The sequence below is a fragment of the Chaetomium globosum genome, genomic scaffold (genome assembly GCF_000143365.1).
Source record: "Chaetomium globosum CBS 148.51 scaffold_6 genomic scaffold, whole genome shotgun sequence".
In the NCBI taxonomy this organism is placed as follows: Eukaryota; Fungi; Ascomycota; class Sordariomycetes; order Sordariales; family Chaetomiaceae; genus Chaetomium; species Chaetomium globosum.
Genome location: NT_165981.1, coordinates 165,809 through 182,371, shown reverse-complemented (window position 1 = coordinate 182,371; position 16,563 = coordinate 165,809). Strand labels below are relative to the sequence as shown.

Sequence of the window (16,563 nt, the reverse complement as noted above, 5' to 3'; positions counted from 1 at the left end):
AGGAGTCGATGAAGTTGGCGAGCCAGGTGGCGCGACCTTCGAATTGCTGTTTGGTGTTAGTGCCATGCTTCGCGGCCACCAAGAAGACGAGAAGGAGGAGAGGAGGAGGACGAGGACGAGAAGGTGAAGAAGGAACGAGGTGGGAAAAGAAAAGAGGGGAATAACAAGGCGGACATACGGTGTGGGCCACGTAGATGCCCGTGTCGATGATGTACGAGCAGGTGCCCTCGCCAGCGCTCTCGTCGTAGACATACGAGGTGGCGCCCGTGGCGCGGTGCGAGATGCGTGCCAGGCCCCAGGGGACGTTGTCGGTCTGAGTGACAGACTCCTGCGTAGTGATGATGGCGTCTTGCTCAACGTACTCGACCTACGATGTGTTAACCATGGGAAGCCACCACCACATCACAGTGAGCAAGGCATACCTCGGACAGCTTGCTGACGGTGTCAAGCACCTGCGGGCTCAGCTGGGCCGCAAAGCCCTTGAACCGGCCGGCACGGTAGATGTGCTTGGTGCTGCCGGTCTTGACATGCCGGATGGCATCCTGAAGAGTGCTTTCAGAGGCACCCGCCTTGAGTTTGACAATGTAGTTTCCCGGGATGAGCTGAACGCCCCGGGGCTGAATCACCGGTGCCGCGAGGGCAAGAGGAAGAAGCGTGGCCAAAGTGAGGAGCTGCATGGTGGGTTTGACTGTTGGTGTTTTCAAAGGGAGCTGGTCTGTACTGGAGTGTCTGGAGGATGAGGGCGACTTTGAACACCTCGACGACGGAAGAACCCCCTATTTATCTCTATCGGTCGAAGCACTGTCTCATGGTGGTTATCTCTACCTTCCCCTTAGGGGGCACATGCCGCTCTGCACCACTGGTGATACCTCGAAGAACAACAAGGAAGGTCATGCTTGTGATGGCCGGATAAGGGCTCGCTGATACCTCCATCACAGGCACACTCGACAGAACTACACCCCCAGGCCCCTTCTCACCTACCGAGATGGGCTTGGTTCGGGCCATTGGGTGTTTGCGTGCTTGGACCAGTCCGTGATGCGGTTCGCGGATGCCCCAGCGCATACCCGGCTTTGCCGCCGTCCATGAAAATGCAGAGTCGGACGGCCGGATGGAAGAGGGGCAGCAGGGTGTCGGTGTGCATGTCAGCCTGGCTGTGTAGAAGTGTAAGGTTGTATTATGAAAGTTCTCGGGCCGTCGCCATGCGGTTGCGTTCGGAAAATATACACCTGCCATGGAACGGCGGGAGCTTAGAGGACAAAAATGCCAGGCCGTGGCGTGCTATCGTCGGATCCGAACCGCAACTCACCTCGTATAAGAAAAATGTCTCCCTTGCAGAAGCGAACATGCGTCATTAGTATGCGGTATTCGTCAAGGCAGAACTGTTCCACTCAGGTGTGACGATGCGGTCATAGCAACCGGTTTAGGAGCGCAAGGGCGAGGTGAGACCAATGGTGTCGTTACACTGACAGGAACAGAAAGTGGTAGGTGCATTTGGGCATGGGGGTCCTGGTCGAAAGCGGCGTGGGAAGCAATGCAGCCAGCAGTGATCGGACAGGTCCGGATTTTGCCCCGTGTGACAGGCATCCCGCAGCTTGACAGCAATCGGACTCGCGTGCCAAGCTGTCAGGTTCTGGTTGCGAGGGAGGTATGTTGCTCACCTTCCTAGCTAGGAAACTACTTTTGTATGTACGTTGGGAGGCCAGGGCAATGGCTTAGACGTGGCGTGGAACTTGTGTGTTGAGCGAGGCGTTGGAATGCCTTCTGAAACAAAAAACAGCTTGTTGTTCTTATTCCGGGTTCCTGGGTTTCTTATTTCAACCCTCTTGGAAGCTATAACGAGGGACCGCGGCGTCGGGTTCGCTTCTCATTCAGCCTGAAGAGAAGCTCGGCAGTTGGGTCTCATAACCGGGCGTGGCACTTCGTCTCGAAGTTTCGGCTGCCCAAACGAGCCGACAGTTAATATACAGCTGCATCCTTAAGTGCCGTATCAGCACCAAGGCCTGCGGGATGGGATGGGTAATTTCATTTACGAATCAGCACATGCATTCCCGCACTCCTTGACAAGGTCTTCTGAGCCGTGCAATGGGAACGTCAAGACCAACTACAACCAACACAGCCCAACCTTCTATCGGTAAGCAGCGCAAGTGAGCCTTGAAGGATTCTCTCGACGTCGTGTTGGGCGTGGGAGGTATCAAGTCTTTTATGTTATCATGGTCTCTCGGATGGCATGCAACGGTCAACCAAAAATAACCCCACCGCAGCCATTGCTCATCGGCCGAGGGAATGGCGCTATTATGTGATCAAGTGGGAAGGAATTTCTAGTTCGTTGCATCCCGTTATCAGATTGGAGATAATTAATGCGCAGCCCCTTTCCAGTCGAATATCGCACCGGGCTCGCACCCGAATTCAGAAAAACGGTCTCAGGTTTTTTCGACTTTCTCTCCAGCCCCCTTTTTCTACTTCATTTCTCTTACCGTTCTTCGTTCTTCCTCTCCGCGCCCTCTCCCGCCTCGTCCTGCCAATAACCCCAATTTGCCTTTCGCGAATAATCTAGATAATACGGCGACCACGCGCCCTGGGAACCGACATTGACTTCCTACGGCCAGCAATTTAGGTAACTTGAGTTTTTTTGGCCCCCGTTTCCTCGTTGAGGTCCACATGGCATAGTTGGAGTGCTGAAAGTGAAAATTCCTCCTCCACCTTGAAGTTGTCGAGAGTCAACGAGTCAACCGGTATCATGCCCCTTAAATAAACAACTTACAACGCAGGCGCTGTACTACCATCATGCGGTTCATCATTGAACGAAGCGAACACCGACCTTCATTTGCAATGATGGGAGATCTTATGCCTGCCGGAGGTTTGTGTTCTTTGTACGGGGATCTGTGTCGACGCAAAAAGGCATGTTGAATGTAGGTCATGGTATACTACCAGGCTGTTGTCGTTGGAGTGTTGTTGAGATAGTAGATTCTGATTGGATATCCAAAGAATGAGTGTCTGGCACCTTTATATTATTATTCATACTCCGCTAGTTATGCCCTAGGGCGTGCCGGACCCTCAGCTATTTAGTGTACAGGAAAACCGTGCCCTCCCGGGCCGGGTGAAAAGCCCATACCAACAATCAAGGAACGATGCGTTCTGGTGAGTCTACGTATACAAAGAGAGGAGGCCTCCTGGCCTCCGAACGGGGGCGCTTCAGGCCGCCGCTTCCATCTCGAGCCTCCTGGCTAAGTTGTACATCGGCAGCTTCCCCGAGTCCATCAGCCAGCCGAGGACTCTCCTCGCGAGCCGTGCAGTCGTGGGATTGATGCCGTGTAGAACAGAGTAAAAGTCCCGTCGTGTCCGAATTCCAGTTCTCTCCCATCTTCGAGTCAACGGTGGGGCCAAACACCACACTACCAGGTGTTCGGCAGTCTCTCGTCCCTCGCCACACTCGCAGGCAGGAGTCAGAATCCTTTGGGACTCCCTGTGTAAACAAGAAGTCCCTTAAGCTTATTGCTCCCGTCCGGATTTGAATCAGGAGTGAGCTTTTCGCCTTGCTGAGTCCGTCGTGCCTCCTTAGGGTTTCGTTCCGGAATAGCGTCTCCTGCTGATGGTCAAAGTAGTCCACCGGCCTGGTGATTGCCCTGCCGTCCCGTTCCTTTAACCACCTCGCTTTCCAAGCCTCTTCTACTACCCTGTTCGTATCAACGATTCCCCCCGTCCAGCGCATGACCGTGCCTGCGGCTCTCTCCACCGCCGTAGGCCCTTGAGGTCCCAAGGTTCGCGGTCGGCCCCTGTTGCCCCTCCTCGAAGCTAAGTCTCTGCTGTATGTTGCAGTAGGCGGTGAGGACAACGCTCGCCGCCGTCTTCTTGCCGCCTTGACCGTCGTCCAGATCGGGTCGTTGGAGTCGGTTTTCGAAATCTGCAAGCCGTTTGTTAAGGTACAAGTCCAATGGTGGTACCCATGTCTCTGTCTCGAGGTTTACGGATGGGGGTAGACTTAAAGGCTCCCGCCACAATCCGCAAGCTCTGTTCTGGGCCTTCCCGAGGGCCTTAGTGATGCCTTTCTTTGCCGGCTCGCCTCCCACATCCGTGGGGATGTGAACGATGATGCGCCATAGGCCAGCGCCGACCGGATGCACTTTGTGTACACTTCTCGCGCTTTGGCTAGCCCCATTCCCCACGTCTTTGCCACGATCCTCGACAGGGCATAGCTCTGGGTCCTCAGCTTCTTCTCCACCGCCACCAGGTGAGCCTTCCAGTTGAGTTTCCAGTCCAACCAGACTCCCAGGAACCTGGCAGACCCTTCTGGTTTAACGGGGCTAGTGCCTCCCCCTGGGTTGGCAAGGATTTACCTGTTCGGTCCACTGCCGTCGCCCTTTGTTGAAATGGATGAGTTCGCTCTTTTCCGGGGCGAACTTCATCCCCCGGCTGTCCGCCCATCGTATACACGTTTCCCACGCCGCCTCTAGTTGCCGGACATTGGCCTCGGGGTTTCGACCAAATACCAGGAGGTTGGTGTCATCCGCAAACCCCGCTATAGCCAAGTGAGGGTGCTCGTCTTTTAGCTGCCTGTATAATGAGGAAATATAGAGGATGAAGAAAACAGGGGAAAGCGGTGAGCCTTGGGGGACCCCTGCCCGAATCGCCGTCGGTGCCGCCGTCTTGCCGTCAAAGAGGAGGGTGGCCTCTCGGCCCGTCAACCAGTCTTTTGTCCACAGAACAAGCCACCTCGGGTAGCCCATTTCTCGCAGTGTTGCCAGTAGTCGCGTGTGGTTAACCGTGTCGAAGGCTCCTGAAATGTCCAGTTGCAATAGGGATGCCGCGGCCTTCTGTCTCCATGTCTCCTGGACCTGGATTACTACTAGCCGAACAGCCATCTCCGTGGAGCGGTGTGCCCTGTTCCCCATTTGTTCGTCTGGTAGAAGGCCGTTGACTTCAGCAGCTTGAGTGACCTTCCTGGCGACCACTGACTCTATTACCTTCCCTAGGGTTGGCAGTAGCGCAATGGGCCTGTACCCTCCCGGGGTCTGATACACTGGCGGCGCCTTCCCTGGCTTCGGCAGTACTATGGTTTTCGCCTTTTTGAACCGGTCGGGAAACCATCCTAGTTCCAGGCACCTCGTCGCCAATACGGCGAGCACTTCAGCCAGTGGCATTCCACATGCCTTCAGAAGACCCATCGGGAGCAGATCCTCTCCTGGCGCCTTCCAGGGGCTTGCTCTTCCTATTGCTTCCGTGATCTCGGTCGGCGTCACTGCCTATACGACGTCGAAGCTCGGGTTCCAGCTGCCCAAAAAGGCTTGGTCTTCCACGTCCGTCAGGTTGGCCGGTGGGTCCGGGAAGAACCTCTCGGCCAGCGCGCTGGCCTTCTGGTCGTGCGTTTCGGCCGTTACCTGTCCGGAAGAGTCCTTAAATTCCGGCAGCCTCGGTGGTTCTGGCGGCAAAAAGCTCCGCAGCCTAGCCCATCTTTCCAACCTCCACATCTGATCGGGCTTCTTTGCCTCGCTTGCTTCCTGTAGGCTGTTCCTCCAAGCCCTCGTCCGTGCTTCGCGCGTTGTTCTAGCAAGGTCCTTGAGCCTTTCGCTAAGCTCCTCCCAGCAGTACTCTGCCCGAGTTTCCTTCGCCAGTCTCTCGGCCCTCCTAGCCTCCCGGGCGGCCTGCTACACCTCCACAGTCCACCAGGGAGAGCTGTAGCCGCAGCTTGCGTTCTTCCGTGGAGTGCTTTGCCTCGCGACCCAGGTGAGCCACTCGACCAGGCTATCGAAAGCTTTGTCAAGACCCTCGACTGTCCGGGTTCTGGCCGGTAGTCCGTCCAGTCCCGGGTCCGCGAGCCCCATGACCTTACATAGCAACGCTGATTCAGCCTTCACACTCTCCCTGTCCATCTTCTTCCAGGCCCAGCCATCCGGTTGAGTTGGCCTCGGCCCATGCCCTTCCCCGACCTCGAGCACTTGTGGGTAGTGGTCTGACTTTCCACGACATTCTTCCCCGTAGTATACTGTTTGGAGGTTTTCCGAAGTCCAGAAGTGGTCGATGGTTGACGGGCGGCCTTGCTGCCGCCCCTGGGGAGCTCGCGTTGTCGCTCCCCTTGGAATCCTGATGGCGAGGTCCCACAAGGAACCCAGCCGCAATAGGTCTTCAGATTTCCTGTCGTAGCGTCCAAACCCATCCCACAGTGGGTTCTTTAGGTTGAAGTCTCCTGCCAGAACCACCGAGTGGCTTGGACTTGGCCGCCCTTGGAGGGTTCTCGGTACGTTTTCGCCGCCGGGGGAGTTGTATACGGACCAAAGCTCGAATCCGCGGCTTTCCCTTCCGAGGTCCGCCTCTGGGAACCACACGCGGCACCAGTTCTCCGTGGCTTCGGAGTCCCACTGCCTGATTTCAAATCTTTTGCTTACATATATTGCCGCCCGCCCCTCGAGCTTATGTACCAGGTGGTATCTGCTGCTCCGGGGGCAGTAACGTATATTATCAACGGATGACCCATATCAACGAATGACCCAGCCCCCACAGCACTACATTAACTATCCCTGGAAATATTACAACAACACTAGGAAATAACTACAATTACATCAGAAACAGCTGTATCAGTGGCTTCTGCACCCTCCTGGCAAGTGCGGGCATTATGGCCAGGCTTGCGGCATCTACTACAGCACCGAACGTTCGTACGAGCCCCCCCTGTACCACTACCATCCGGCTGCGTTTCCTGCACTCCCCCCTTACCTACAGCCCTCTGGTCTAGTAGATCCTGTGCATCCTGTACAGTAAGTGACCCTCCAAGCTGCACACGTGTTTTTTTGGCCCTCCGTCGCTTGCTCAGTGCCTCGTTGGCCTTGCGGAGCGAAGAGACCTCTGACTGAAGGAGAGCCACCTGGTGCATTACAGCCGTTGTACCTTTGGTAAGCTGGTCAACAGCAGCCAACATTGAAGCTGGGGAGCTGTTTTGATGGCTAGCGATGTGAGTCTTGATAAGGTTTGACTGCGAGCTGGCTTCTTGGGGGTTATGTGGGGTCTTAGAGACCCAAGGTTGTGCAGTGCCAGGCCGGGAGTTTGGGGGTGTTGGTGTATGAAGCTTGACATCCAACTTAGAAAGCACCCTCTCTGGATCGAATGGTACGATGCCGGCCCCTGCAAACCCACCCTGGATATTCTTCTCTGTCATGGAAGCAAAGAAGGCTTCGCGAAAGGCGCAAAGGAACTCGAGCTTGCTGATGTGGTTGATATGTGCCCGCATGAGCTCCTCAACATAGCGACCGTAGGCCTGCTTCAGTGGCCCGAAGCAGCCAACATCAAGTGGCTGGCACTTGTGGGAAGAGTGCGGGGGCATGCAGAGTGTGATGATCTTGTTGTCCCGGCAGTAGAGCTCGAACTCGGTGGAGTGGTGGCTTTCGTGGCCGTCGAGGATCAACAACCGGTATATACCCTTTGTCCGGGGCGCCGTATGGTAGTCAAAGTGCTTGATCCAGTCAAGGCCAACTGCATTGGTAGTCCAGCCATTGTCGGTAGTTGCGATGCGCCAGTCGAGTGGTAGATTGCACTCGCGGTACCAGTTGGCGAGGTGGTATTGCGCGGCCAGGATGATGAATGGAGGGATGGCCCAGCCAAGGGCGTTGACCCCCTGGATCACAGTCGCCCATTCGCGATTACCAGGCTGGGCCAGATTTGCCTTGCCACGGCCATCTGAGGTCGTAACTACCATACCTGGGAAGATCATGCCCATCATGAACCCAGTCTCGTCAAAGTTGTAGACATCGTCATCTACAATCCCATATTTGGCCCTGGTATTCTGTACAAGTGCAAACCACTCGCCAATGACCTTCGGATCCTCACACTTAGCCCTCTGGTAGTCGTATCTACGTGTACGACGTGTACTAAGCCGTGGCTGGCGTTTAACAAACCGATGTGCCCAGAGCTTGCCGACAGGGGGCGCGCCACGCGTACGTAGTAGATGGTTGGCCATATCTTCCACACCACACAGTCTAGGTGGAAATGCACGCGCATCTAGTTCAAGGATGTATTGAACTATTGTAAGCTCTTCCAGATCTGTCAGCTTCCGTAAGTTGGCTGGTATATCGCGTCGTGCAGGCTTGCCGGTGCGACGACGGCTGTCACGGGCACAGCCCGTTCCTTGTAGGGTTAGGGTTGCACGGCTGAACCCCGAGGTGGGCTGTACGTAGCTCTGCGCTGGTCTGTGCGCAGCCACAGGGTTTTCCCTGAGTGCGCCTCGCCTCCCACATTCGGTTCCTCGTGCAACCACGCAATATACCAGCTTGCCCCTACCACGGTGATCCTGACCGTGATAACGGCCCAAGGTTCTACGGTCGACGCCATATGTCTTAGCCGCGGTTCGTTCGGTCAGATTCTTGTCGTTTTTAAGAGCTTGAAGTGCCAAGACCATCCGGTCTTCTTTGAACGTAGGTGGCATCTTAGATGGTTGAGGAAATTGATGTTGGGTGCAAAAGTGTCGCGTCGCGTGGAAAGTGGGTCATTCGTTGATATGGGTCATTCGTTGATAATATACGTTATGTGGATTTTGTCGCCTTGTTGATCCACGGTTCTTGCACCGCCAAGAGGTCATATTTGGCCTCTTCCAGCAACCCGTCCAGATATATATCTGGGCGTAATTACTTCACGCACTGTTTTGTACTTAGGTTCAGTATCATGGTTGTATTAAAAAAAAAAAAGGATACTAATCCCAACATTAGGTATTATCTCAGGCTCTAGCAGAGGCATCAGGAAAACCCGAAGTTCAAAAATGGAGCAACTCGTTTGAAAAAGAAACTCTTTGACCCTGACCCGACTTGAACGGATAACCTTTCGATCTGGAGTCGAACGCTACTACCAATTGAGCTACAAGGCCTATCTCAGTGGTTATTGTTGGAGTTTAGGCTGTAAAGAACTTATAATATATGGCGGGGTACGGTGGAGAAATTTGTAATGACAGGAGTGACCGTGCCCGCTGCGCGAGGGCACGCCAAAGGAGCCTGGAGGAACTTGCCGGCTGCAGGTAGGCCCCATAGCGGAGTCAACGATGTAATTGTTAAAGGCGGAAGAAGAAGCCACCTTGACTGCAATGGAATTATAAACAGTATCAGGAGATGATTGTAGTTTAGGTCAGAAAATCGGGATGGAAAGGACGTATTGAGTTCCTTGGTGATACGGGACACTGCATCGATTGCAAATAGTAGAAAAAAGGTCGAAGAAAGAGTTGTCTTTTTTAAAGGTGCAAGGCGCCTCACAGACTATTTGCAGAGGACCAAAGTGGGGCGGCCTGGCACGGACTATCTCTAAGTAACTTCATCACACAATGGGGATTCTTGCATCAAATCCCCCCCACAGGAGAAAAAACGCATTGCCCTCAATGCCCTGTACATCCACCGTGGAATTCCTTCGTTCGTCCAATTGACGATTCACTTACTCATTGTGGTGCCGCTGTTGTAGATGCGGGCGTCGCCTCCTCCGAGGCGGGTGTCGGCATCGTCCCGGTCGGCACCAACCGCCGGCTACGCCGTCTACCATCTTTCGGAGGCACCTCGGGCTCCCTGTTTGCGGCGGGAGCTTCTTCCGCTGGAGCGACGTTCTTTCGCGGGCGGCCACGCTTACGCCGCGGCTCGGTGGCGTCGTCGCCGGGTAGTGCCGGTTGGCCTCCTTGCCGTTGCCAGTATTCCTTCAGAAGGCGAGGCGTGTGTCGCAATTCGTACTCTGTCTTCCAGACGTTGTGCTCGTGTCCCCATCCTTTCCATTTAATAAGATATTCGTATTTGCGCCGTGTCACGCGATGGCGCAAAATGACTTCGACCTCGTAGTCCTCTCCGGGAGCGGAATCGGTGGAAGCTTGCGAGTCTTCCACTGGCCCGGGTGGCACGGGGTGTCGGTCAAACGGATCGTTGCCGGGTGGCGTTGGCGACAGATGCGCAATGGAGATAACCGGGTGGATGCCCATGTTCTCGGGAAACTTCAATTCGTATGCCAATCGGCCGACGCGGCGTACAACTTCGAACGGTCCTGTGCGTTGTTGCGAAAGTTTCCGAGGTGGGTTTCCAGGTAGGTGATAACCCTTGTGCAGGCGCAGATAAACCTTATCGCCTTCCCTGAACTCGATGTCGCGACGGTTTGCATCGTACCGCCTTTTCGCGCGGGCGGCTGCAAAGTCCATCGCTAGACGGGCATCCTCCCGAAGCGATTCTCGCATAGATGGGATGTCGCTTTCCACCGATGGTGGTATAGCCAAAGCCTCAAAAGGTCCCGGCAACTTGAATCCGAAGAGCTGCTCGTGCGGCGACGATTGAATTGGTGCGGAGTAACTGCTGTTGAGATTCCATTGCAGTGGGGTGATCAGGTCGGTCCAATTCGCCTCTGGTCGTTCGAAGACAAAGAACCGCATTGCAATTTCGACTGTCTGGTTTTTTCGCTCAGCCAGACCGTCGGATTGCGGGTGGTACGCCGCCGTCATCAGAAGCTTCGTTCCCAGCGACTCCCACATGGCCTGCCAGAATTCTGACGTAAATTTGCGATCCCGGTCAGAAATGATGGCAGATGGAACTCCCCAGTCGGAAAGAAACAATTGTCGCATCAGGACTTGTCCCCATTGTTGTGCCGTGTACGTTGTGTGGCCGGGGATCAGAAGTGTTCGCTTGCTCGACTTGCAAGACACTGTCAGTAAGCTATCGAAACTGACGTGCTATAGTGCACGTGAGCCTCAGAGCGCGCGTGAGAGCCGACAATGATCATCAATGCCGATGACTCGCATCGAGAGAGTGTCTGCAGGTCGAATGAGCGTGTAGAGTGCCGATGGGAGCTGTCGATCTGTGCTTACAACGGTTGCACTGCGGGGCAGTGCTTGGGCAAACTTTCGTGACCTTGGCGAGTTCTTGGTTCACCATTGAGACACCACGAAGATCGTAAAGCATACGGTCAACACCGAAATGATGCTTCTGGTCGTGGACCATGCTCAGCACTGTTTTGACCATCTTGTGCGGAATGCAAATGGATCGCAAGCCGTCTGGGCGAATATTGTAGAGAAGTCCCCCCGTCAACACGAATGGCAGGCCGGGGCGAAAAAATTCTCCGCTGCCCTCAGCGGGTTCGCCGCTGATCAAGTCCTTGATGATGGCGCTGTATTTCGAGTCTTCGTGGTAAGCGGCGATAAACTCGTTTTTCAAGGAATCATCCATTTGCGCCTCTGCCCAGGCGAACATGACGTTGTCGAGAATGACTTCGCCTTCTTCCCGTTCCGGTTTATCCTGCACGGCGGTAAGCCTGCTCAATGCGTCGGGAACGAAGTTCAATCTTCCTGGCAAGTGGAAGACCTTGAGATCGTATTCCGAGAGATAGACTGATGCGGTAATCAGCCGTCGATTCGAGCGGTCGGTTGACGAAGTGTCGAGACGGGTTTGTTCCACAATACCGCGTGTCGAAGAATGATCGGTCAGGACATTGACAGGATGGCGCGACGAATGGATCATTGTTCGAAGTTTCTTGACTGCCCAAACCAGACATGCAACCTCCTGTTCGGATGGACCGTATCGCAGTTCGGCTTTTGTCAGGCATCGGCTAAGAAACATCACCGGTTGAACTTGCTTGGATGGAATGACGGATCCCGGTTTCCATTCGTAGCCATCTTGTACGTGGAAGACCATGACGCCGCAGCCGCGTTCCAAACAGCCGTCGACTTGCAAGAAGAGCGGCTTGTCGGGGTCGAAATGGTACAAGATCGATGGGTTCTCCGCGCAGATAACCTTCTGGATTGAGTCGAAAGACAGACGTTCTGCTTCCGAGGGCTCGAATGTCGTCTTCGCACAGTAGTTGGCTCTCTTTCCCTGATTGCCGGAAACCAGTTGACCATTTTCGCGGCCCTGCGCCAGCAAAGCCGTTTTGCGTTTCTGAAGTGGCTCCAACAGTTGGGCGTAATACGGAATCAGGTGCCGAAGGAAGCCAGTGGCGCCAATCCACTGTTCCAGAGCTTTCAAAGTCTTGGGAAAAGCTAAATTGCGAAATGCTTCCACACGTTGAGCGGTGGTGGTCAGACCCAAACTGTCCACGCGAAAGCCGAGCAGTTCCACGCTGGGGTAGCCGATGAAGGATTTGGTGGGCGCGATGGCGACGTTCTTGTCGTGGAATAACCGAAAGATGCGTTCGAGGTGCTTCAGGTGGTCTTCGGCATCGTTCGAAAAGATAACGATGTCGTCGATAAAGGCACGGGCGTACTCCGCATGCGGCTTAAGGAGCTGGTCCATAATTCGTTGAACGTGGGCAGGCGAGTTTCGGTATCCCATGAGGCACACTGTTGGCTGTTCGAGTCCGCGAGGGCTGATCAACGTAAAGCGATCTCGATGCGGTGGATGGAGGCCAAATTGATAGAAGAACGCTGTGGCGTCGATCGCTGTGATGTACCGCTTTCCTCGCAGACTGCCGATGATCTCCGCTTGCAAAGGGAGAGGGTAGTTGTCAGGGACTGACACACGGTTCAATCCGCGCAGATCGATGACCACTCGACCTTTGGTTACCCCCTTGACCGTTCGCCAGACGACAAAGACTGGATGCGCAAACGGCGTTGCACGCGTAGCCCAGATCATCTTTCCCTGTTTATGAAGACCGTCGAAGATTTCGTCCAACAGCTGACGATCGCGGCGGCTGAGAGGATAAGAACGGGAGCTGACCCGCTGGTTCTGCCATCCTTCCACGAGCGGAACTCGCATGAGCTGTTCAGGCGGCAGTTTTATAAGACCTGTATCCTCCCAGAGCCTCGGGAACCGTCGCACAAGTTCAGCAAAGCGGGCGGCCAATTGCGAGTTTTCTGCGAAGATATGGACTCCCTCCTTCGTAACAATTTCGGGTAGGTTGTCAACCATCCGAATGCCGAGGGTGGACTGTTTTTCGGGAACGACAGGGGAGATCAGGCTGTTCAGAGGCCTGATCATTGATCGGCAGGTCCACCGTCACATCCCGGGTGAGTTGGTAGACATAGTCGCTCACCGGCGTTGACGAAGTGCCGTTATAGTTTTCCACCGTGGGAGCATCAGGCGCGCGCAGGCCGAGGTCATGTTCGGCTACGGCGGCGGTGCGCTTGTCGAAGTCAAATTCGGCGCTGACTGGCAGGGAGTTGGTATTTTGCAGGGCGAAGTTGGCCGGCTCGATATCGCCAATTGTAGTAGGTTTCGCCATTGACATCAATGTCGCGCCCACTGCCATCGTCTTAAAAGCTGTATTCCAGGAACAAGCCAGGAACCCACTGTCGTGGTTCTCGTCAATCTTTCCAACGGGGTATCTCTTCGGGATCGTAATTGTTCCGCGGGAAGTGTTCTTGACGGCTACCACCTTGGGGGTTTTTGCCGTAATGACTGCGTGAAATGCTGCGTCGTGTTCCGCGTTGAAAAGAAACGAACGCCCTTTGGGAAGCGGTTTGTAGTTGACGGGAATCATCGCCTCCTGGTTCCGGGAGTAGTGTAATGGCACGCGTTGTCTTCACGCGCCGAACGCAGGGCACCGAATGTACTCGAATGGAGAAAGGTACGGCAAAGTCGATGGCGCGCAGATGTACGATCTTAGTGTCGTAGTCGATGTTGGCGCGGTAAGGATCCATGAAGTCGTTTCCGAGGAGGAGGTTAGGAAGAAGCTTGTCAATTACCCAGGCGCCTCGGGTGAACTTGAACAATGTTTTCTTCCCGTTTTCGATACCAGGAAGATAGAGGCTGAAGGTCGCCCATTCCTTAAGCTTCAAAATGCCTCCTCCAACGCCTGAGACTTTTCCCTCCCGTTTCTCGATAGTGTGGTCGAGGTTGCGAAGGAAGTTGCGGCCGACAATCGAACGGCCGGCGCCGGGGTCGAAAACAGACTTCGACGTCTTCCTTCTTTGGCGAGGTGCGGGCATTCACGCGCAAGTACGTGAAGTTGCCCAGGGGGCCTTCAAGAGGTTTGTCGTCGCCAAGTGTGGGAGCTTCCTTGACGAAGTTTATCTCGCCGAGATCCTCAGGAGCTTCCGAGGTACCGTCAGGCGTTGGTTCGCGGGCGATCCGAGCCGCGCCGGCTTCGTCGATGCCGGGGTCAGCCGGGCGGTCAAAGGTGCCGCTCTTCGCCCCCTGACAATGCTTCAGATGCTTGAATAGGGCGTTGCGGGAGCCGGCCAGCTCCCCGCAGTGCCCGCAGGTGCGGCGCGCTGGATTTTGCAGATTGGCTTGACAATTTCGTTGTGAGCGTAAAGGGCCTTTGACTTCGCATGTCTTGACATGGTGGCGTAGCTCCGTTTTATCGTCAAATTCCTTGTGGCATTTGCGGCATGTTCGGTTAGCATCGAAAACAAGGCAGGCGATGTCGACTTCGCTGTCAGAAGGATAGGAAACGCTTGAACTGGCATCCGAGTGGTCAACATCGGATCCCGAGTCGTCGTCAATCTCTGCGAAATGTACTCGGTCATGATCGCGCTTGCGGTCACGGTCTCGGTCGTCCTTGCGGTAGCGGTCATCTCGATGCTTCCTGTCTTTCTCGTCCCGTTTACCGCGATCATCCCTTTCCTTGTCGCGACGGTCGTAGTCTTTCCGCTGGTCACGATTACCATCTCGGTCACGACGACGGTTATCGCGGTAGCGGTCACGAGGGCGATACTCATCGTCCCGGTAACGTTCCTCGCGACGGCTGCTGCGAGACTGCTCGCGGCGGTCAGAAGAAGATCGGGAGGATCGAGGCCGGTCTTCGACCTTGTCGAGCGACTTCAGGCTGGATTTGTTCGAGGATTTCTTGACCAAATGTGGATAGTATTTGAGCGCGGCGGAATTGACAATGATCCGAGACTTCTCGATCTTTTTCATATAGTCCGAGAGGCTGGTAAACTCATCTGGTCGAGGGAGGCATTGTTGAATTTCAAATTCCATATGACTCCATATCATCATCATGGCACTGCTCCAGTTAGAATGGTCTGGACCGAGCATGCGCATCGAGCGTGCCCAGCGTAGTTTCTTCTGAACAAATTGTTGCAATGCCTGTTCATCAGCGGCCACATCGCGAAGGTACAACTTGCAGTCGTAGAAACTCTTGGTCGCGTTGGCGGCATCTGGGCCAAATCTAACAATCAGTTCGTCGAGGATGGCGAGTAGGCCTGCCGACCGCAGTTCAATACGGCGGGCCGCCATCAGCTCGTTGGTCCACCAGAGGATGGCTGAGCCGCCGAGAATGGCTTGGAAAGTGCCCCAGGATCTGACGGGATGCCTCCTCACCCAGACTCTCGGTAAAGGTTGCGATTCGGTCGACAAAGCTGTAGACATCAGTAAAGATAAGGTTTTTACCGTCTTGCACGATACCAAGGTCGTCCGGGTCCGGATAGTCAGGATTAAAAATGCCGATTTCTTCTCGCTTGATCTTGTCTGGGTTTCGGCTTGGCTGCGAAAGGGTTGAATCGCAAGTGCCTTCGCGTACGCCACGGAGGTGCTCGCGGTCGGGAGGCGGACCGCCAGGATGGCGATCCCTATGTCGATACGGCTCCTGTGGGGCCGACCGAGACGGCGTCGCAGCCGGCATCGGGGGCCGAGATCCGCTAGCCATTTGGCGATAGAAGTTTTCCGGAGGCGAGGGCTGATCAAGATTGTCGTGGGCGCCCAGTCGCACGCCTTCGGGCGGAATGGCGAAGCCGGATTGTTCGCCTCGTGGAGCGGCGTCGCGCTGTTGAGGACCGTTCTCCAATCGCTGGAGGCGTTTCTCAAATTTGCCCTCAAACGCCCTGAAGCTTTTGTCCATCGCTTCCACGACGGTTGCCGTCATGCGATCCACGAGGGCATCTGTGCGAGCCTCTTGAGCGGAAATCTGGCGATGCAAGTATCGGACAGAGGTCTTGTTGTTGCCGAGCTTGTAATCGTTGCCGTCGCTTCCTCGAAGGATGATGGAGTCGGAGCCACTGTCGGATCCGGCGCGAATTGCCGTGTTTGCTCTTGACCGAGCCGGGGTATCTCCGAAGGCAGAGGTCGCAGGAGGGGCCTCTGCGGCGGTACGATGTAGGTTCCGGATCTGGCTCCGCCGATACGCGGATTGATGCCGAGTTGCTTCCTCCATTTCCGGTTGTTCGATGTCCGGATAGGAGGGGTGCTCCGGGTAGTTGCCGGGCACGGAGTTGTTGTCGCCGTCGGCGCGATTGCCGCTTGGGCCGCCGCCGCCGTGCGACATCGTCGAGGCGTTGGGTATGCCGAGTCGGGGCTACAGGTTCACCCCGTTCGTATGCCGAACGCTGGAAGCCGCGATCGCCTCGAATTTAGCGATCGGGATGGAGGGTTTTTGGTGGTGGTTACGCGCCGCCGGCTACAGGTTCACCGGGGTGCGAGATGGTCGCGATTCGAAATGCAACGATCGGTTACAGGTTCGCCGAACCGTTGCAAATTGCGAATTGCCGAATAGTCGCACGACTTTTACGACTTTCGTAAAAAAAATGGCTGAGGTCGTCAACACTCAGTTCAGAAGCTACCATTTGATACGGGACACTGCATCGATTGCAAATAGTAGAAAAAAGGTCGAAGAAAGAGTTGTCTTTTTTAAAGGTGCAAGGCGCCTCACAGACTATTTGCAGAGGACCAAAGTGGGGCGGCCTGGCACGGACTATCT

General features: G+C 55.1%; 3 protein-coding genes and 1 non-coding gene across 4 annotated transcripts in view; all 4 read right to left on the bottom strand.

Moving 5' to 3' along the window:
• The window catches only part of CHGG_08395 (uncharacterized protein), a gene marked incomplete at both ends in the record, with an annotated part of 1,555 nt that extends 878 nt beyond the window's left edge, over positions 1-677 (bottom strand). The window contains 2 exons of the mRNA XM_001226321.1: positions 179-367; positions 423-677. Coding sequence (XP_001226322.1) covers positions 179-367; positions 423-677 — 444 coding nt within the window. The remainder of the gene's footprint in view (positions 1-178; positions 368-422) is intronic.
• A 2,441-nt stretch (positions 678-3,118) lies between these two features.
• On the bottom strand, positions 3,119-8,407 carry CHGG_08394 (uncharacterized protein; the record flags this gene model as incomplete). The annotated part of the gene is made up of 7 exons (XM_001226320.1): positions 3,119-3,901; positions 3,966-4,274; positions 4,335-5,240; positions 5,376-5,639; positions 5,736-6,357; positions 6,554-6,629; positions 6,706-8,407. 7 exons carry the CDS (start codon positions 8,405-8,407, stop codon positions 3,119-3,121), a joined length of 4,662 nt encoding a protein of 1,553 aa, XP_001226321.1.
• Positions 8,408-8,768: 361 nt separating this feature from the next.
• CHGG_11392 lies at positions 8,769-8,842 on the bottom strand. Its single transcript has one exon. It is a non-coding gene; the product is annotated as a tRNA-Trp (tRNA).
• Positions 8,843-9,400: 558 nt separating this feature from the next.
• CHGG_08393 (uncharacterized protein) lies at positions 9,401-16,131 on the bottom strand (the record flags this gene model as incomplete). Its single annotated transcript, XM_001226319.1, has 7 exons — positions 9,401-10,635; positions 10,799-12,851; positions 12,958-13,410; positions 13,478-13,829; positions 14,066-14,201; positions 14,330-15,229; positions 15,423-16,131. 7 exons carry the CDS (start codon positions 16,129-16,131, stop codon positions 9,401-9,403), a joined length of 5,838 nt encoding a protein of 1,945 aa, XP_001226320.1.
• Positions 16,132-16,563: the final 432 nt, after the last annotated feature.